The 19,918-nt window shown below is 58.1% G+C and overlaps 1 protein-coding gene across 2 annotated transcripts; it reads right to left on the reverse strand.

Moving 5' to 3' along the window:
• Window positions 1-1,258: 1,258 nt before the first annotated feature.
• On the reverse strand, window positions 1,259-16,579 carry GRIN2C (glutamate ionotropic receptor NMDA type subunit 2C). Of its 2 annotated transcripts, XM_058852593.1 has the most exons (13): window positions 16,462-16,579; window positions 11,966-12,389; window positions 9,879-10,474; window positions 9,383-9,497; window positions 8,624-8,835; window positions 8,340-8,508; window positions 7,829-7,982; window positions 6,379-6,504; window positions 6,071-6,300; window positions 5,695-5,855; window positions 4,956-5,143; window positions 4,209-4,441; window positions 1,259-3,815 (listed from the first exon to the last, which is right to left on the reverse strand). In XM_058852593.1, the coding sequence occupies exons 2-13, from the start codon at window positions 12,371-12,373 to the stop codon at window positions 2,421-2,423; spliced, it is 3,987 nt and encodes a 1,328-aa protein (XP_058708576.1). In that variant the 5' UTR covers window positions 12,374-12,389; window positions 16,462-16,579; the 3' UTR covers window positions 1,259-2,420. The 2 variants fall into 2 exon arrangements, with proteins under 2 accessions (XP_058708576.1, XP_058708575.1); XM_058852592.1 differs by lacking the exon at window positions 16,462-16,579 and having other exon boundaries at window positions 11,966-12,455.
• Between the last annotated feature and the right edge of the window lie 3,339 nt (window positions 16,580-19,918).

The following is a 19,918-nucleotide window of genomic DNA, read 5'->3' on the forward strand; positions in this document are numbered from 1 at the left end:
CTTAGCAGCACACAGCCTCCCAGGGTGTCCCAGGTGCCAGAGCAGGCTGAATTAAAAAGTGATTGATTAGACAATTTCACCAAAAAGAAATAATATCCCTCAATGTCTGTTAAACACTACCCAGCCCCTCTTTGGAAAGCCTAGCCAGAGGGTGCTTCCAGACTGCTGCTTCCCTGAAGGTTTGTCCCTGGTGTACCCACAAGCAGAGAAATGCTGCAGAAGCAGCTCAGTCCTTCCTTGGTCCTTGAGGATCACAGATCCCAGTCCCTGGACTGGTCATACCTCCTTTCCCACCAGTGCCCAGTGCCTAGCACCAGGAAAAGGAGAAAAACTGTGTTTTACATCCCAACTTGCATGTAAAGATGTTTATGCAAACAGTGGTCAGGGACCTGGGCATTTACATGGGGCACCCAGGACAGCCCTGGCCTTACACTGGGCGCTGACACCCAACCCTGGAGTCACTTCCCCTGGGAGCACCCCCTACACCACATTTGCCCTGTCCCTTGATGTCCTCAGCCTCCTGCAGCAAAGCCCTTCTATAAAACATGAAGCAGCTCCATTTGGCCTCTGCTGAGTCACCAGGGACATCACTAATTAATTTAAAACGTGGGTTGGGGATTTTTGATACTTATTTTTTTCCCTTTTCTGCTCCCCTTTGCTGTCACAGCCCCAGCCTCAGCTCGGGTTTGACTTCCTCTGTGTGTGCTGGCTTCCTCGAGCCAGAGAGCCACAATTTCAGGGAAGCTTCCCAGGGCCACACTGGATATTCCTGGGGACCAGCCTGTCACTCCAGGGGCATCTGAGGCACTCAGTGGGGAAGAGCTGCCCCAAATGAATGGGTGCCATCACCTGTGGCAGCCTGGATCAGTACCCTCCTCTTCAACCGGATTTATTTATATATGTGAGTTTTATTTATGGACCAGCACCTCCCACCCTCGCCAGGAGGCTTGGAGGGGCTGCCAAAGACATTACGAGACAATTGCTATGATAAATAAGTAAAGGGAATTAAAGCGCCGGCACCAGTGTGTGTGATGGCAGCCAGGCTGGGGGATGGGGCAACTGGCTGGATTTAACCCCAGACAGATGGGTGGATTGATGGGCAGATGGATGGACAGCGAGATATTGCCAATGCTTTGGAGCCTGGACCACACGTGGCCGGGCCCTTCTGGACCACCCTGGGGTTTTGCAGCCATCCCTGGGGCAGGGCTGGGTGTCCTGGAGCGGTCCCTGCCATCGTCCCCTCGCTGCTTGGTGGCTGCCATCAACCCCCAACAACTGCGTTTTAATAGGGGGGAGAAAAAATAAATAAGAAAAGAGCTCTAGAGCAGCTTCCCGGGGAGATGTTCACGGAGGAAGGCGATGCCAAGCCAGCTGGGAAGAGGGTTGGCATTTCCCTGGGACAGTCTGCCAGTCAGTCACGGGCAGGTCTGTGTAGTCCTGATGGTTCTGCTCTGGGATGGGGCTGGAACTTCCCGGCAAAGCCCTGGCTGCAGCCCGGGGCCCCGGAGCCTCAATTCCCATTTCCCAAAGGCCCTCTCCCCTGCCCGAGGCTGCCGTGAGTCACGGCTGCCTCTACTCCTCCCCAGCCTGGCAGGGAAAGGGCTGTGAGAGACGTACATGAAAAGAAGAATTAAACCCGGCTCATCTATCACACCTGATTTATGGCTCCGTCAGCCTGGGAAGGTGGGAGGAATTTTTCCCTTTCTCATTCCCCACAGCACACCTTCCCGGGGTTGCTGTGCTGAGCTGGAGATCCCTGCCAGGCTGCGGTTTGCAGCCGCGACAGCATCGCTCATTGACCCGAGCCCAGGGTATCAGTGCCCAGCACCCCAAAGCCTGAGCAGGGGGCATAAACCCCAGCCCCGGTGCTCGGCTCCAGTCTCTGCACAGGCTGACGGCTCCTAATTAACCCCTCAGAGCAGTTGCCATTTTCCTTTTCCAGCTTTCCTTTGCCGCTGGGACGAGCCTGTGCCGCGGCTCATCAGTAACGGGACGCGGACGGAGAGGGGATGCACGGGACCACGAATATTCATGGGAATCCCTGATGCCAGGGGCAGCCTCGGAGGATGGAAGAAGGGTCCCCAGGCAGCTGAAAATGTCTTTTTAATGACCTGGATATGGCGTTTCGAGTCCTTTAAATGAAACCAAAACGTGACGGCAAAACGGCGGCGATGCATTAGGCGTCCCCGATGCCAGCCCCGCCTGTAGGAAGAACTCGACCCAGCATGTACCAGCCCTTGCCAGGCTCCTCTGTCTCCCCCAAAGAGCTCACCGAGAGCCGCCGAGCCGCTTGGAGCATCCCGCTGCGGGCGGTCAGGACCCCGGGAGGCCGGAGCCCGGCCAGGAGCCGCTGGCTTGGCCCGTGGGGACAGCCGGGCAAAGGGCAGGCAGAGGGGTGCGGACACCCCCCTGTCCCCCGATCACACCTCCGACTCCAGGCTGGAGACCCGCCGCCAGGACCCGCCGGCGCAGGGACTCGCCACCCCGCGGGCCACCAGCGGCTCCCTCCTGTCCGCCCCCACCGCCCGCAGCAAGGCCAGCTCCCCTCGCCTCCCGCAGTCTCTGCAGCCGCTGTCCCAGCGTCCGGATCCCCGCTCACAGGGGTGCAGCCCGGAGGGCTCCCGGGGCGGCGGGGACCCCCGCACCAGGTGTCTGGCGTACAGGGGCAGGTTGGCGTACGAGTTCATGCAGGCGTGGGGAGCGCACGCCGGCACGGTGGCGGTGGCACGGGGGTTTTGCCGGCAAGCCTCCCGGTAGGACGGCAGCCTGGTGACGGGCGAGCGCGGTGGCAGCCGGCCAGTGGCCTGTGGGCAGCGGGAGCCGCAGCCGTAGCCGGGCTCGCTCTCGGGGAACAGGTCGGGCACGTCGGTGCGGGCGGGCGGGCGGGTGGCCCCGCAGCGCCGCAGCCCCGCTGGACGCCGCTTCTCTCCGGGAGCCCTGGCCGAGCTCGCCCACCGGCTCAGCTTCTCCCGCTCCATCACCGCCGCCTCCGGCCGCGCCGGCTCGCCCCTGGCTCTGCAAGTCCTGCTGACTTTCGGGAAGGCTCCGCGAGAGCAGGATGGAGGCAGGAAAGCGCTGCCCGCCTCCCGCTTCTTCTCCGCTGCCGAGAGCAGCCGGGGCAGAGTCCCTGAGCCCCGGTGAGCCCCGTCCCTCTGGAGCAGGGGGGTGTTTGGCAGCCGGTCCCCCCGGCCCGACGGCCGCTTGTGCTCCCTGTAGATGTCCGGTGGTGGGAGGTCCCTGGGGGTTGTAGGGGGCGGGAGGGGAGCCCCGACATGGTTCCCCACCAGCATCTGCTCCCTGTAATCCCCTCCTGGAGCAGTCTTCACCAGGAGGTGGGGGAAACCTGTGAGGGCTTCATCCCCTACACAGTCACCCCGAAACTTCAGGGGGTGTAGCAGGTGGGGGTGCTCGTTTGCCTCTCTCCAGTTCTCCTCCCCGTGCAGACGGGAGTCCACGGGGATGGGCTGGGGCAGCGGCAGCCCCAGGGGAGCACCCTTGGGAGCGTAGCTTCTCCCCAGCCTCTCGGCGGGGCCAGGGGGCGGCCCCCGGTGTGCGCCGGTGCTGTTCTGCACCACGAGTTGGGGTGTCCTCAGGGAGAAGGTGGTCTGGAGGCGCTCGCTGTGGTTGCTCCAGTCCTCGATGGTGCGGGTGGCCTGTTCCAGTGAGCCACCTACACTGGCCGTTGTCACCATCTCTTTGGCTGCCTGCAGCATTTTCAGCACGTTGGCCTGGGCTGAGCTGGCAGTGACATCGGGTGTGGGCACCCGCCCAGGGCTCGACAGGGTCTGCACCCCATTGAAGCAGCTGTAGATGCCCTGTGGGGAGAAATGGGAGCCACGCCATCGTCAGCAAGGTCAACGGGGTCCTGCCCCTGTGAGCCCACCCTGCTGAGCTGAATTCGTGCTGCTGAGGCTGAGGTAGCTTCAGAGCACTGATACCCCGTCCCCAGCATCTCCAGCAGTTGTCACTGTGGGTGGCACCATCCTTTATCCCTTTCCCCAGGGATACTAATAAGGATGTGGGGTTATTCCCAGGACTGAGCCCCTTCCCCAAAACCTGGCTTTTCTCACCAAGATCTCACATCAACAAGAACATCTCCAGTCTTTCCCATGCAGGTCAAAGGACAATGCCCACCAAGCTGTGTCCATCCCTGTGACACCGTGTAAAGACATTTGGGCCCCTCAAAAGCCCCTGTGAGTATCCCTCACCCTGCTGATGGCCAGGAGGAAGTCAAGCTTGTGGGATTTGGGGACGGAGTGACGCAGCTTCCAGTAGACAAGGTGCTCCCAAGCAAAGACCAGCAGGCTCAGCCCCATGGCCACCAGGAGCATGTAGAAAACCCCAGCCATGTTGTCAATGTCCAGCTTGCTGCTCATCACCTCATTCTTCTCATTCTGGCAGATCCCTGACAGCCAAACCGTCTCCAGCTTCTGGGTCTCACCTGGGACATGCACAACAGTGCAGGGAGTGAAAATCCACCCCTGGGAATCACCTTCCCAAGCACATCCCTGCCCCTTTCCACCTTACTGTGGCTGGAGGAGGATAAAGAGACCCCTGAGCTTCTGGAGCTAGAATCAGCTAATGCTTGCTGTTGCCATTGGCCTGAGCATCCCACCAGTCACTTGTCCCTCTCCAGGGTCCTCTTCTGACTCTGTCCCCCACCCATGTGCCAGCCAGCCATGCTTACTGTCCTCTTCCCAGGCTTCTCCTCAGGAGAATGTTGTGCACAGCCATCTCCAGGATTTTACAAGCTCAGAGGGAATAACACCCACAACATCCAAAGGATTTCATATCCCCTGAAACGAGCTGGTGAAGTCCCTCAGTGCCATCCTGCCATGAGGATGTCAGCCGTGAAGGGTCTGAGGACCAAAGTCCTGTCCCCTGGGTTAATCTGCAGGGCAGGGGTGGGGTGAGGATGGGGACAGGGCTAACAAGGAGCTCATGCAGGCACCCACCATCTCCCAGGAACTGGAGCAGGGCCAGGTCGATGGCCCGCTTCCAGCGCGAGTCCTTCTGCAGGGCGATGCCGTAGCCTGTGGTGGCGAACACCTTCCCGCTGCCGATGGTCACCAGCTTGCAGCCCTCGTCCTTGCCTGCCATGTAGTTGAGCACTGCTGCATCGTAGATGAAGGCATCCAGCTTCCTGCTCCACCAACAGGAGGAAGGGTGAGGTCTGAAAGCCTGTTTTTGGGGGGAGGACTGTGCCTATTTGGGGAGCTCTATCCCTTTCAGAAAGCTGTAGCCCATCTGGAGGGGATTCTATGTGTTCTTGGGGTCTCTGACCCATCCTGGAGTGCTGTAACCACACTTGGAGGGGAAGTACCCTTTGAGGGGAGTTGTGTACCCCTTGGGGGAGCCATGGCCCATCTGGGGTGAGCTGCATCCCTTTTGAGTGGAGCTGTATGAAGCTGTACCCCATCTGCAGCAGGTTGTGCCCTGTTTGGGGGTCCTGTACTTCATCCAGGGAAGATGCACAGAGGCATACCCTGTCTGGGAGAGCTGTACCCAGCCTGGGTGGCTCACATCCAACTTTTGGGGGGTTGTACCCCAGTTAAGAAATCCCTTCTCCATCTGGAAAATCCTATACCCCATTCCAGGGAGCCATAGTTGTTTGGGGGTGCTGGATGCCATTTGGAGGAGCTCTGAGAGCCATACCCCATCTGAGGGTTCACACCCCATCTCAGGGAGCCATACCCCATTTTGAGGCTGGTGAGGGCATCCTCCACAGAGCGCTGGTTGTACTTCACCATGTGTGTGTGCATGTCGGGGTAGTTGCTGCGGATGTTCCTCTCGGTGCTGCCGTTGGGGACAGTGCCAAAGCGGAAAGGTGGGTACTGCTCCTGTGGCTTCTGGAACTGCAATGTGGAGCCCCAGGGGGTGGCATCACACAGTGCCCATGTCTTTCCACGTCCCCAGCATGTCCCCTCCCCACTGCCAGCCCTCTATTCATGCATTTGTGCCCAGCCAACTGGCAGTGATGTGTAGCTCCACACACACCATTGCCAGTAACTTCAAAAGGTTATGGTTTTCACGTATTTTTTAGGGTTCCCACCCCAGTGATCAGCCCCACCTTCCTGTCACTCAGCCCCGACACAGTGTCAATGTACTGCTCCTGGATCATGAAGGCAGCCAGGTTGGCTGTGTAGCTGGCGAGGAAGATGACGGCGAAGAAGGCCCAGATGAGCACCATGATCTTGCTAGTGGTGCCCTTGGGGTTCTCGATGGGGACTGAGTTGTTGAAGACCAGAGCCCACAGCAGCCACACAGACTTGCCAATGGTGAAGGAGGGACCTCCTGGCCCTGCAGGGACAGAGGGAAGAGTTGTCAGCCCAGCCAGGGACGTGTCCCCCTCTCCCACCTCCCACCTCCCCAACTCACTCTTGCCGCTGGTGAGGTTCTGGTTGTAGCCAACAGGGCTGAAATACTCAAACACAAAGACGGTGATGGCCACCACAGTGAGGCACATGACAAACATCATGACCCACACAGCTGGGCTATAAGGCTCTGCAAAGCAAGCAGAACTCAGTGAGCCTCCAACAACAGCCCATGGTCCTCTGAGGACTGCCAGGAGCCCTCCTGGATGGATGGGGCTCATCCTGCATATTGCCCCTCCTTGGAGAGGAGTTGGAGGTTGGCAGCACCATGGCCAGGCAGTTCCACAGGGAATCAGGAGGGAAGGGGGTTGCTGCAGAGCTGGGGGGTGCAGCCATGCTTCCCTGCCTAGACCAAATTGGGTTCTCACCAACAGGGAGGTGTTTACAGAATGCTGCCCATCTCCAGGGTCACTGCAGGAGGATTTCCCATGGGATCACAGCTGGTCCCCCATGATGGTTCTGGCTACAGGACTGTGCCTGCATCAGGCACAGAACCAGCCCCCCAGCCCTGCTCAGCCCTGGGGAGAGCCCCCTGTGAGTGGGGACAGGCAATGAGCCCCTGCCTGCCCAAGATGATCTGGGATGGAGCAGCAGGAGCACTGGGGATGCATCTGAGCCGTCAACACGCGGCCGCCGAGGTCCATTTGTCAGCATGTCCTTCGCTGTCAGGGAGGAGAGGCCTCCCCTGATGGAGATGTGGCTCATTAGCACAGAGGCAGGAGACATGGGGACATGGGGACATGGGGACCTCAGACCCTGGCCCTGCAAAACCAGGGCAGGATGCTCCATTTGTCCCTGGGGCTGGTGAAGGTGACCCTGTTTCCATGGGAGTTTGGGCTCTGTGGTGTGGGGGGAACAGGACAAGGAGGATGTGCCCAGGCTGATGATCCCACCTTCCATGCATCCCTAGCACCCACCTGCATCCTCCCCACACAAGAGTGCAGCGCCAGCTGAGCTGGGACATTGCTGCTGTGCCCTTGCCGAGAGCCGGGAGCTCTGCCCGAGCTGAATTTCCTGATGACCTTGGCCAGTCTCCTCCCCTTCCTAGGCTGCAGCTTTGCTGGTGTAAAACTCATTAAATAAAACTTTTAGCACTGGTGGTTTCCTGCACTTGGCTTAACCACTGGCTCTGGTGACAGTGGCAGAGATGGGTCCCCAAAGCAGAGCTCCAAGCTGGCAAATCCCCCCACGTCCCCATCCTCCCTCCTGCACACAAAAAATGAAGAGGAGAAAACCACTGAGCCCAGCCTCAGTCTCCAGCCTCCATCTCCATAATAAAAGGATTATTCAGGCTGGGGAGGAAGAAGCACCAAAGCCGACAGCACAATCTCCTTCCCTTATGGCTTAGGCTTTTTTTTTTCTTGAATGTTATTAAAACTGAACAATATTTCCAATTTGCATTTGTGGGAAGCATGGGATGAGCCTGCACAAAGACAGGGGGACACAGGGCTCACCCAGGAAAGCGGAGGGGGACACGGTGCCATTGCTCCGGGCCACCATGACGCTGATGCCTGTCTCCACAAAGGGCACAGAGAAATCCACAATCTCGGACCGCTCCTCATTGATGGTGAGGGAGCCGATGGCCATGTCTGCACGCTTGTAGTACACCTGGAAAAGGGGCAGGTGGGCTTGGGATGGGCACAGGGACAAGCAGAGGGACCCAGACCACTTTTCTCGGGTATTTCCTCATGTCCAGCATTTCCAGCCTGAATTTCATGTTCATTGTTTTTGTTTTTTTTTTTAAATAATAGCTTCCTAAGTGAGCAGTGGCACACCCCACCTGCTGTGGGGTTGTAAGTGTTCATCTGACTCCTTCTCTAAAGAGGAGCTCATGCCAAGCTGTCTCCTGCCCACAGTCCCACCACAGACCCCATCTTCACCAGGAAAGCCCCAGGTCAGGGGTGAGTGGTGCCCTCCAGGGAGTTTCAGAGTGGGGAGACCCCACTGAGCCATGCCCATCTGTACCTCACCAATCATGCCATTCCAGACCCCACGGACGATCTTGCCATGTTTGCCATTGGTCACCAGGTAGAGGTCATAGGAGAACTTCACCGCCTTGGCCAGCTTCTTCAGGATGTCGATGCAGAAACCTTTGCAGCACAGCTTGGTGTAGGGATCCACAAGGCCATTACCACTGGAAACACACCAGGAAAGATGGGCTGGACCAAACAGAGATGCTCTGAGCACCCCAGGCATCACAAGCCAAAGGAGTGGTGGCAAGAATTGCCGAGCTCCACGTCCCTGCTCACCTGTGGGAGGAGTTGGTCTGCTTGCGGCAGGGCACGGTGTTGCGCACACAGACCCCCGTGCTGGGGTCTGTGTTCTCCACGATCACAAAGGGTCTCTCCTCCAGGGTGGCCACTGTCAAGTGGCGGTTGTCGACCACGGGCTGCATGAAGGAGCCGTAGCGGGGCCACACCGGGTACTTCATATGGATGATGCCTTTCTCCCACTTGCCCACCTGACCCCAAGGGAGAGCACATGGTCACCCCAGCGAGGGGCTCTGGGGGTCACATGGCCATCCTCCCACCTTTGGGGCTTATTCCTGGTGAGCCCCATCTCAGCATCCCTTTCCCCACACACCCCTGGACCATAGGGTGAGGTGTTTCCTCCTGAGCCCCAAGCTTCACACTCGGGTGAGCACAAACCTGGCCAAACTTTACCCAAAATACCTTCAAACTACAAAAAAACCTTCCATACATCTTGTTTCAGGTCTAGGTGTTTGGCTGCTGTTTTCCAGAGGTGGACATCTCCATTTCTGACTTTTTTTGAATTTATCAACTGAATTGCAAGGGAAAACTGACAACTCTTGGCACAGCTTTGCTGCTCATCATTGCTTCAAACCCCCACCATGGCACCATGGGTACTTTTGGGACCAGCCATGTAACTTTTGGGTTTTGCATGGTACAACCCACCCCAGGGTGGGACCCCAGCTTGTGTATGGCCCCAGGCTCACCCTGCCCAGCCACCCTATGGTGTGCCCATCCCAGGGGGCCTGGGGGTCCTACCATCTCCCAGAGCCGGTGCTGGTTGAGCGTGATCACCACCATGGTGGGCCTGATCAGGTAGCCACCTTCATTGAAGGAGAAGTCCCGGTGCTCCCACGTCACATTGAGGAGGTGCCTGGTGGAACACAGCCTGTAAGCCCTGCACAGCCTGTACATCCCTGCTCCTCCTCCTCCTCCACCTTCACCCAGGCTGCCAAAGGTCCCATGGAGATGTGGGGCTGAGAGCTGGGGACCAGCTTTAGCCCCTATAGCTGGAGAAAGCTCTTTCAGCAAGGAGGCATCTAGGATGATGACCCACTGCAGGGCTGAGGATAGACAGACTGCCCCAACAGCCCCAAGGTGCCACAGAGCTACGAAACACCCCAGAGGCTGTAGCCCTCAGTGAACATCCCCCTTGCTGCCCACCAGCTCCATCCCCCTCCTCTCCTGCCCTTTCCCTTGTCCTTTCCCCACTCCCTCCATCTCACACCCATCCCAGGGAATCCACGAGACTCACCGGTAGAAGCTTGTGTTGGTGTTGGTGGCTCTGGTGGGGGTCCAGCAGTCCCGCCCTACCTCTGGGAGGTAGCCATGGGCACGGAAGAAGCTGGCTGCCCCCATGGCAATGATGGCCACGCCGTCTCGCACCTTTTGCCGCAGGCTCAGTTTCCAGCTCTCTGTCACCACACTGATGAGGCCGACCGGGAAGGAGGAGGGTGGCACCTCCATGTTGCCCACTGTCATGCTGGGCACAATCCAGACGTATCCTGGCCCCACAAGCCCAGCTTGTTCCGCCATGGAGAACAGATACTCAGCCTCCTCTCGGGAGCAGTAAACAATGAGGACCTGGGCATCAATCTGGCGCAGGAGCCGCTGCGTCCTGGAGCTGCTCTGCTCCTGGCTCATCTCGAAGGTGAGCACCTCCTGCAGCTCCCAGCCGAAGTAGCTGGCATCCGTGAAGGAGCGGATGACGTCCAGGAAAATGTTGTAGCCTGGGTAGAGGCTGGTGATGACAGCAAAGGAGCCCCAGTCGTATTCCTCCAGCACCTTGAAGATCACCTGCATTTGTTGCTCAATGGAGACACCCAACTGCAGGAAAGCTGATCCAGGTTCCTGTGGGAGAGAGATCAGGGGCTGCTCTGGCATCATGATCCAGGTCTCCTGCGCCCATGCAAGTATCCTTGAATTTGCCATCATGAAAAGTTCAAGATTGCCATGAACCAGTGCCGTCCATTGGCTGGAGACACCCAAAATCAGACTAATCCTGCTCCAGAGAACTTCACCCCATGCAAAGTGTCAACTCCTGCAGCCTCACATGCATTTCTTAGGATATTGACCAAAAATTCCTCCATCCTCCGAAGGAGATCATCAGTTTGCCCTTAAATCAGGAGAAGGAGGTGGGCAAGAGCTCTGCCAGGAGCATAAATCCCATCCCTGCTCCATCTCACTACCTGCAGCCAGAGCCTGTGTGGCTCCTTCCCTCCCGCTCCACCTCCCCAGCCATCTGGCCTCTCATTAGCAAACCTTAATTGGTCTGATTCTGTCTTAAATGATTCAGCGAATGGCAGTTTCTGAAGGTCACGTGCAGGCATCAGGGTTTCGCCACCAAGACCCCCTCCACCTCCAGAGAAGTAGTCTGGGGTGAGCCCCAGGGAATCCCAGACAGGGAGGAGGAGACAGATCCCTCCACCGACCCCTGGAGAAAGCTGCAGAAAATCACCCAGACAGCAAAGCCATGGATATTTTTCCATTGCTCCAGGCTCCATCTGAGCCCCCTACACCCACCTGAGTCCACTGCACAAAGCAGAGCCCACTGCACTCACTGCCACTCACCCACAGTGAGCTCGAGGTGCTCCACAAGCACCAGTGGGTACAGGCAGAGATGTGGGGGTGCAATCCAGGGGAATTGGACCCCAAACCATTATGTAAGAAAAGCAGAAAAGCTGTTCCCTGAAGAAGGCCAGGATCTCCACCCACAGGAAAGAGCAAGAGAAACCCCTCCAGCATCCAGGCTGGGCAGGGTGGGATAAGCCTCTATGAGATAACCCAAATCTCCACACCCAGGACCCTCCAGCCTGACTCCAGCTCTCCCAGCCACCAGCAGCTCCCAGTAGGCAGGGGACAGTAACTGACAGTGTCTGATGTCAGTGAGGAGCAGAGAAGACAGAAATCCTGTGTCCACCATGGTGCACCTGAGATCACTGCCACAGCTGAGCAAGGATTCCTCATGCTGCCCACCCGGCCATTCCAGGGCTGGATCCAGCCCCAACAGGGCAGGAGGAAGATAAGGTTGTGATAACCCTTCCACTGCCTCAGTAGCCCCAGTGCCACCAACCCAGAATCCCGTGGTGGGCACAGGAAGCAGCACACCAGGGAAGATCCTTCCATTGAGGTCCTCTCCTGGCCCCGTCTTGAAATCCCTACTATGTCCCACCACCCCTGTCAGCTGCACTGCCACAGCCACTGATCCACCATCCCTGCCCCTGATCCCAAAGGCTGCAGCCCAGCAGTTCCTCTGCCCTCCAGCATTCCACGTCCTCTACTCACCCTGCTCTAACAGCTCCTCACTTCTCTCATGCCCCCTGGAAATACCGAGTACCTCACCTTTGGGGTCAGGACCACTGCAGACCCGCCACTGATGCTGATGATGGGGACCTGGGTCTGGGACGAGATGAAGTCAAGGATCTGGGCCACAGCCTCCGTGCCCACGTTGTCTTCAAAGACAATGCCGTGGATCTTGTGGCCGGCGAGGATGTCGCAGATCTGGGTGAGGAGGGTGCTGGGGTTGGTGTTGTTGACGACTACAGTGATGGGGTGGATCTCCAGGGGCATGTCCAGGAAGCTCTGGGAGCTCAGGCGGGAGCGGATGTGCAGGGGGTAGGATGTGCCCCCAAACACCACGGCCACGTTGACCACTGGCTCCTCAGGGCCTGGCAGCAGGATGTCTGTGAAGGCAGCCGAGCAGCCCAGCACCATCGACAGTAGCAGAGTGTGTGCCGGCGCTCTGCCCATGTCCACCAGCGTGTCCCTGCCAGCACAGGACACAGCCCCTCGCATCCAGCCACACACCAGGACCCCCAGCCCCACTCGCCCCAGCCCCCTCCACTGCCCTCAGGCATCATCATTGAGGGTTTACCCCAGGGAACGAGGGGATCCTCATCCCTTGGACACTGGATGTGCAGAAGGAATAACCACAGGGTTGTACTCACCACCCACTGTACACCTCAGTGCTGTGTCACTTGTCTCTTATCAACCACTGACTCTTCAGAGCCAGTCTCTGCTTCCCACCACCCTGTCCCCGTCTCACCATCACTGCCTCCCTCCCACTGCCCTCCCACCCCATCCAAGAGCCACCACTGCTACACTGGTCCATATCATCCCTTCAGCCAGGGACAGGGATCACTGCAAGAGGTGCCAGGAGGGGCTGTCAGCTCCTTGGTGCCTCTCTCTGCAGCAGACACCTTCAATATTCAAAAGCTTTGCCCTTGAGGGATAGTTCAGCTCTGCACCCTGCCTGTTGAGATTTTGCAAATTACAGTCACTGAAGTAGCTGGTCCTCTGCCTGTCCCGATGCGTGTCTCCCTCCCATCACCCTACCTCAGCCCCTTCTCTGCCACAAAATCCCAAGCAATGCACCGATCTGGCTCCGTATCTCCAGGTTTTCCCTCCAGGTTTTCCATACCAGCCTTCAGCTTTCCTTCTTCTTTACCCCAGTGTGTGTCCCCTGCTGGTGGTGCCAACCCAGATGGGACACCCTTCACACTGTGTCTCTGCTGGCTGCACCCCAAATCCAGGCTCTCAGGGGCTGTTTGGGCACATCCTCTCTGCCAGGTCCCCAGTTCTCCACTGCCAGTGGGTGCTCATGCTGCAGCAGTTGGGGTGACAGTCCCTGAAGGGGGACACATCCCTGCCCACAGTCGTGCACCCCTGTGCTGGTGTGCACCTCTCAGAGAACACCAGCAAAACCAACCACCCGTGGCCAGGGGTATCCAAGCCCCTCTGAGCCTCATTTCCCCCAGGGCTGTCACCCTCGTGCCAAGCTGGGCAGCAGGGAGGGTGACAAGCAGCCCTCCATAGTGGCACCAGCCACGCATCAGTGTTGCTTCATGCAGCAAGGTGCCAGCTGGTGCTAAGAAACGTCACTTGCAATTAAAAGCTGCTGTTGCTTAACGTGTCTCCAGCAGAGCCAGATGCTCCTCTCACTGAGTCCCGGCTGGTTTTGGAGTCTGGGCTGCCCTGGTGACCTGCACCCCAACACTCCTCCGTGCCGCAGTGGCGGACACCCTTTCAGCACACTGCGAAAATGCTGCCAGCATGTTGGACTGAAAATGCGGGATATAAACCCAAGAGCTCCTGGGCTGGGCACCCTGCAAGAGCTGCTTGGTGCAGATTCGAGCACTGGGGCTGTCACCTCCAGAGAGACAGGGAACACAAACCACGCATTTCCCATGGCTACCAGCAAGTCTTGGGCACCTGTCCAGGCACTGATGCTCAGCAGGCAGCATCTCTCTCAACCAGGTGAGTTTCATCAGGGAATCATCCACCCCCAGCACCCACCATCACCCAGGGGGTTTGCCCTACCTGACTGCATCCCCCACCCCACTCCACATCACAGCTGGCAGAGCTGCAGGAGCCACAACGCCACACCGATGGCCGCAGCCAGGCCCCTTGGCCAGAGAGGGCAGCAGGTGAGTCATGCCATGCTGGCAGTGTCCCATGCTCTGCCACGGCCAGCTCAGTAGCAGGGCAGCCTGCACTGCCTGCTCCTCACTGCGAATTCCCAAGTATTTTTAGTCCTGTGATAAATAATTCATCAGGAATCGGGCATCAGCTACCCGAGCAGAGAGGAAGGGGAGCAACACGCCACCCAAAACAAACAGAAGCACCCTGCCAGCAGCGCTGCCCATCCCAGCCCTCCTCAAGGACATTTAAATATACTCTGGGCCCTTCTGGTGATTGATGGGGTTTGCTCGTGCCAGCCCTGGCACCTCACCTACTCCAAGCCCTTATTCTCCTCTTCCTCAACTCAGCTCTTGCCCAAGCTCTGGAATCTCTTCCAGTGCCGAGTAATCCAGGCACAGACTAGTGGTCATCCCTTGTGCTGCCAAGCCCTGTCACCCCCTGCTCCTGGCTGTGACTGGGGACAGGCTTCAGCAATCTGGTTTCCCACAGATGAAGCCACAGGTGGAAAATATCCCCATCCCTCATGGTTGGAACGCAATGGCAGCACCAGACAGGAGGTGGGCATGGCCTCATCCCATCAGCCAGCACTGAGACAATCAGGGCAATGAATTTCCATCTTTCCCAGGACTCTGGTGCCACCACGCAGGGTCAGGCTGGCTCACCACAGCCTTTGGCAGACACGGAAGAGGATGGAGGGTTTTAAGGCCAGAGGCTTATGGCTGGCAAGGGCTCCATGTGCAGGTTGGAGACAGGGCTGCTCCAAAATGGCCAAATTTGGGAAGCAAAGGGGAACCACCTTCTCCAGCCCAGCCAACATCATGCATTTTCAGCCCACTGTTTCTCGCACTGAGCTAGAGCAGTACAGGAGAATTTGGGATTTTTGGGGGGGGGATGACAGATTGCAGGAAAGTAGTGGAGGCTGAGGAGAAACTGAGCCCATCCCGGAGCCCCGGAGATGGGGCTGCTCTTGGGCTCAGCACAACACAGCAAAGCCCCTGCTAACTTCAAAGAAAATCCACATTTTCCCACCCCTTGTAGGAAGCACTGCAGAATTGGTCCCTCAGGAAAAGACTTTCCCAAAAAAGAGGTTTTCCAGCTGGGTGAAGGGCCAGTGGCCAGTGATGGAAGGTAGCCATGGCCAGGAGCTGGGCAAGGCAATGCCACCTCCTTGCAGCCTCTCCAAAGACCAGAGGACACCACAAAGCTGCTTGGTGGCTTTAGCGCTTGTATTTTGTTGCTTTGGAGTAGTTTTGAGCAGGTTAACCACCTTCCTAGGCATAACTTCCCCTGGTGCACAAAACTCATAAAAACCTCATGCTAAAGGCACCAATAGAACCCTTACCTCTCACCAGACCCTGAAATGTCATTTTAATGCAACAGGGAAACTTTGCTCCTCATTTTATGTCTCCTTTTTTTGCCCTTACTCTTCCCCTGCTCCAAGAGAGGGAGAGCTCATGCAGATATTTTGACCTCGGGAATGGGAGAAATAAAATTCCAAAATGCAAAATATCATTCAGGAAAGAGAAACCTTATCTCCCCCTCCCACCACCACCAAAAAAAAAAAAAAAAAAGCAAAAAAAAAAAGCTTCCAAGCCTGAAATCAGAGGGAAAAGGCAGCCTGCGCCAGGGGATGGGGAACTGCTGCTGATGGACGGAAAGAGCAAAGCCAAACCTGGCAGGAGCCATGTGGGGAGGAGAGGGGGCACAGAGGAGGGCACCGGGATATGCCAGGGCTTGTCATTGCCCCCATGGGGACACTTCTGTGGAGCAAGGAGACCTCCATGAAGCCCCTCGGAAAGAGAGAAAGCAGCAAAGACAACTCCTCACCATCCCTGTCCCCATGCAGGGGAGATGACTCGGGAGAGAGAAACACTGGCAGCTCCCGGCAAGCATCGTCTCCTTTCAACCTTCATCCGTCACCACCCGGCATCACCCTCCTCTTCTTCATCACCCCCCCTTCCTCTCCCACACCTCGGACAGCAACAGTTGCGGCCCGGGGGCTGCGGGCCGGGGCGATGCTGAGGGCCCCACACACGCACGCACCGAAACGCAGCTTAAAAAGGTCGAATATGGATTAACCAAAAATAAACGCCAAGTGTCCTGCCTGCCGCTGGGTTACGCAAGGTGGCGGCGGGGGACACAGGGCTGGTGGCACCGAGGGAGGTCTCCTCAATTTTTCTTGCCTCCTGCACCCCCCAAAACCCCCCAGAACAGCGCCCAGGGTTAGGGCTCATTTCCGTCCCATGCCCGGGATGGGGAACAGGAGCTCTGAGGATGTGGGGGGTGGCTGAGGTAGGGGAAGACCCCCACCCCACCCCAGAAGAAACAACCTCGTCCCTAAAAGTTGCTGGCGGCGGTGGCGGGGCGGCAGCGGAGCCCGTCGGGCCCCGGTTGCCCCCAGCCCGCCCGGTACTTACGGGACCGCCGCTGCTCGGTGCCTACATGCCCCGCGGCTCCGCCGGGGCTCGTCCCACCGGGGACTCGTCTCTCCCAAAGCTTCTCCTCCTGCGGGGCAGCCCCCCGGGGCAGGGTCGGGCCCCGCCGCGGCTGGCGGGGGGCTCCGGCGGCCGCCGTCGGTCCCGGCTCGTCCTTGGCGGCGGCGGCGGCGGCGGCTCTGCAGCGGCGGCTGGAGGCAGGGACGGGAGCCGAGGAAGGAGGGAGCGGAGCGGGTGTGTACGGGGGGGGGCCCGGTGGCAGCAGGTGTCTCGGCGACCTCCGAGCCCCGGCAGCCATCTCCCCCCGGCCCGGGAGCGGCGGGGCTGCCCGAGCGGGACGGTCGGGAGGAGCGCAGGGGAGGGATGCGGGGATGGAGGCTGGGGGGAGCCCGGGGGCGGTGGAAGGACAGGACGTGTGTCCTCCCGCCTCGCCGCAACTTCGGGGCTGGCCGCCAGCCCCGGGGGAAGGGGGGCGGGGGGGGACGAGGGACAGGCAGCCCTCCCTCCAGAAGCCGGCCCGCCTCTCTTGGCACCAGGGGCGGCCCCGGTGCCGGAGAGAGAAGGGAACAAGACCCCTTCCTTTCCTTCGCCCCTCTCCTCCGTCTCCAGGAGGGAAAACCCATGGCAAAATGGCACAGACTCCCTCGCCGGGCACTGCCCGTCCCTAGCCCCGGTGAGGGCTGGAGGAATGCGGTTGGACTCATTCCCTCCCGCCAGTATCTTCCATCCCTTTACTGACTGAACTGGTGGACACTGGCCAGCTGCCCACCATGGTGCCTCCCAGCCGGTGCAGGACAGCTTCAGGGTCCCCATCGGTCACAGGGAGGGGGGTGACACTGAGCAAAGCCTCCGCAGGCAGCAGCATCCTCCAGCTGTCGCCAGGGCCAGTATTAAAGCATCAGCTGATCCCGCAGCACTGGTTTAGAGCAAGCCAGACTGGGGGACGGGGGACGGGGGGACGGGGGCGGGGGGTAGAAAAGGGGAGAGATGCAGTAAAGGAAGGGGGGAGACAGGCAGGGACCCTGCTGGGGCTCCCTTGTCTCAGCGTGGAGCCCGCTCTGCCTCAAAATGAGCCAGTGGCTGTGAGCAAAGGGACTACGGCTCTGGCAGGACCTGGCAGAAGTTAGAGCCCAATTCAGACCCCACCGTGTGGGGCAGATTCTCCCAAACCTCCCCATGTCCCGCCTCAGAGCCACCAGAACACTGGGCATCACCCCGAGAGCACCTGCCCTCTCCACCGGAGCTGGGAGCCAGCAGTGCCCGTGCCCAGGCACCAGCTGCCCTTCTGCCTTCCTCAGGGACAGATCCTGGCTCGGGGACAGGGCCACCCAAATGGGTTGTTGGGTGTCTGCCACCCAGGCTGGCACTGCAGCCACCTGCAATAGCATCCTTGTGGCTGCTGGGCTTGGAGAGGCCATTTCCAGAGAGGTTTCAACTTGCCTAAAAACCTCCCGTCTGTGCTTAGCCGTGAGCTGTCTGATGCAGGGAGCTCTCCACAAACCATCCCTGGTCCCTGAGACAGCCTGGCCATCTTCTTTCCCAGTGCTGTGGGTGCCTTTGGGGTGGAAGATGAGCCAAAAAAAAAAAAAAAAAAAAAAAAAAAAGAGAAAAGGGGAAAATGTGTCTAGGGCTACATTTTAATCCCTGTAAAGCAGTACCCACTCTCTCTGCAGGAGAACTCAGCCAGATCTCTGAGGCTGCTGCAGTGCAAGAGCTCAGGGCAATGGGGAATGCAGGATTTATCCTATCCTGCTGGCCATGTCCTGCTCCCCCAGCCTCAGGCTGCCCACCTCTGCCTGGTTTTGGCATCACTGTCCACTCTCTTGCCCAAAGAGAGATTTAAGGGTTGGCAACAGGTCCTCAATGCCTCAAATTTTTCTCCCAGGTCAACAAAAGAGCTGATCTTGGGTTAAACATTGAAGGAGGCAGTGGCTTTATTTAACCCTTACTGCTGCTTATGATCAGTGTGGCAGGGCCTGTGGGACCAGCTTTCCAGGAATCTGGTCCTTTGGGGCTGGCATAGAAGCGCTCGGCTGTTCCCATGCCTTTATTACACCTCCAGCAGCTCAGGGTCTTCATTTATCTCTCCCAGGACTGGCTGCTCTCTGGACTGGATCCCTCAGAGGGTCTTGGCTCACAAATATTTCCCAGTAGAGCTTCCAGGTTGATTGAGGGGGGCAACAGCGACCCCACACTTGGGACAATCCCCAGCTCCACCATCATGTCCATGACTCCCATGGGACATTTAATCCCCATCACAGCCCAACCCCCACACATGAGACAGAGACAGCCCCGAGCCTGGTGCACATCTGGGCACAGCTGGAGGTGTCTGCAGTGGGGACAAGCAGTGGAGGGCAAGGACTGGTGGTGACACTCTCATGCCAGGTTCCCCAGACATATCTCCTCTCCACTGGGTCCAGTGGCTGGCAGTGAGCAACTGCCCTGAGAGCCCAGCTCCAGTTTTGCAGTTTTCCTGGCAAAGTCCTTCAATGTCTTAAAAAAAAAAAAAAACCCAACATTTTTATTTGGGAAAAGGCAGTGAATTCCCAAATCTAACCTGCTGCTGGGTCTGGGTCACCAGACATGATGCAGCTAGTGGGGACTGTTCTGCATCATCAAAATAATGTATTGGTGCATTTAAACACCCAAAGTCCTTTCTATATTATAAAAAATAAAAATAAAATAAAATAAAAAAAAGAAAAGAAAGAAAAAAAAATTTCCCTGATGGCTACAAAGGTCCAGGGTTGGGTGGGGACAACACAGGCACAAAGTGTCTTTCCCCACTTCCATCTTCCTCCTTCCCACAGCTGTGGTAGTGGCCCAGTGTGTTACCCTCAGCATCCCAGCTGGTCCCTTAACCACAGCACAGAGCAGCAAAAGGGAGCCCAGCCAGCTTCTCCACCACCTCCTTACCTTTCCCTGGTATCTCCTCCTGCAGGAAGCTCTCTAAGCAGGTTGATAAATGCAAGGCACGGTGCTCCAACAGCTCCTGGTGTGCAGCCACCTCCTGCAGGGAAGAGCTTGCTGGCAGCCAGGCCAGGGGAGCAGGGGGAATGTGGAAGGGTCATGTTGGGACCCTGATGTTTGTCCAGGTTTGCACTGGCCCAGGCCAACATCAGTCAGAGAAGTGCCCTGGGCTCCATGCAGACTCCTCAGAGCCCACTGCAGCCGCACTGGCATCTCACACCCTAAACTGGGGTAAACCCCCACATCCTTGCCCCAGCCCCCCCCATTTCAGTTCCCTCAGAACTCCAGCCTTGCAGAGCCCCTGGGAGCTCCTACCTCCTGCATAAACCTGCACTCCAGACCGTATTCAAAGCACCCACCCCCAGCCAGGAAAGCAGCACACCAAGGCTTTGGTATATCCAGCTCTGAGAGGCAAACCCCAGCATCAGCCTCCTGTTCCTAGGAAAGAATCAGTGTAAGGTTTCTAACCCAT

This window comes from Poecile atricapillus, chromosome 17 (assembly GCF_030490865.1).
Source record: "Poecile atricapillus isolate bPoeAtr1 chromosome 17, bPoeAtr1.hap1, whole genome shotgun sequence".
Lineage (NCBI taxonomy): Eukaryota > Metazoa > Chordata > Aves > Passeriformes > Paridae > Poecile > Poecile atricapillus.

Bases quoted from the DNA above. Each gene is read 5' to 3' on its own strand.
- GRIN2C (XM_058852592.1), bottom strand. From the start codon at position 12,418: ATGCGAGGGGCTGTGTCCTGTGCTGGCAGGGACACGCTGGTGGACATG. The intron at 7,983-8,339 runs GTACAGATGGGC...CCCCTTTTCCAG, and splicing joins GGAATGGCATGATTGGTGAG to GTGTACTACAAGCGTGCAGA. The intron at 6,301-6,378 runs GTGAGTTGGGGA...CTGTCCCTGCAG, and splicing joins GAACCTCACCAGCGGCAAGA to GGCCAGGAGGTCCCTCCTTC.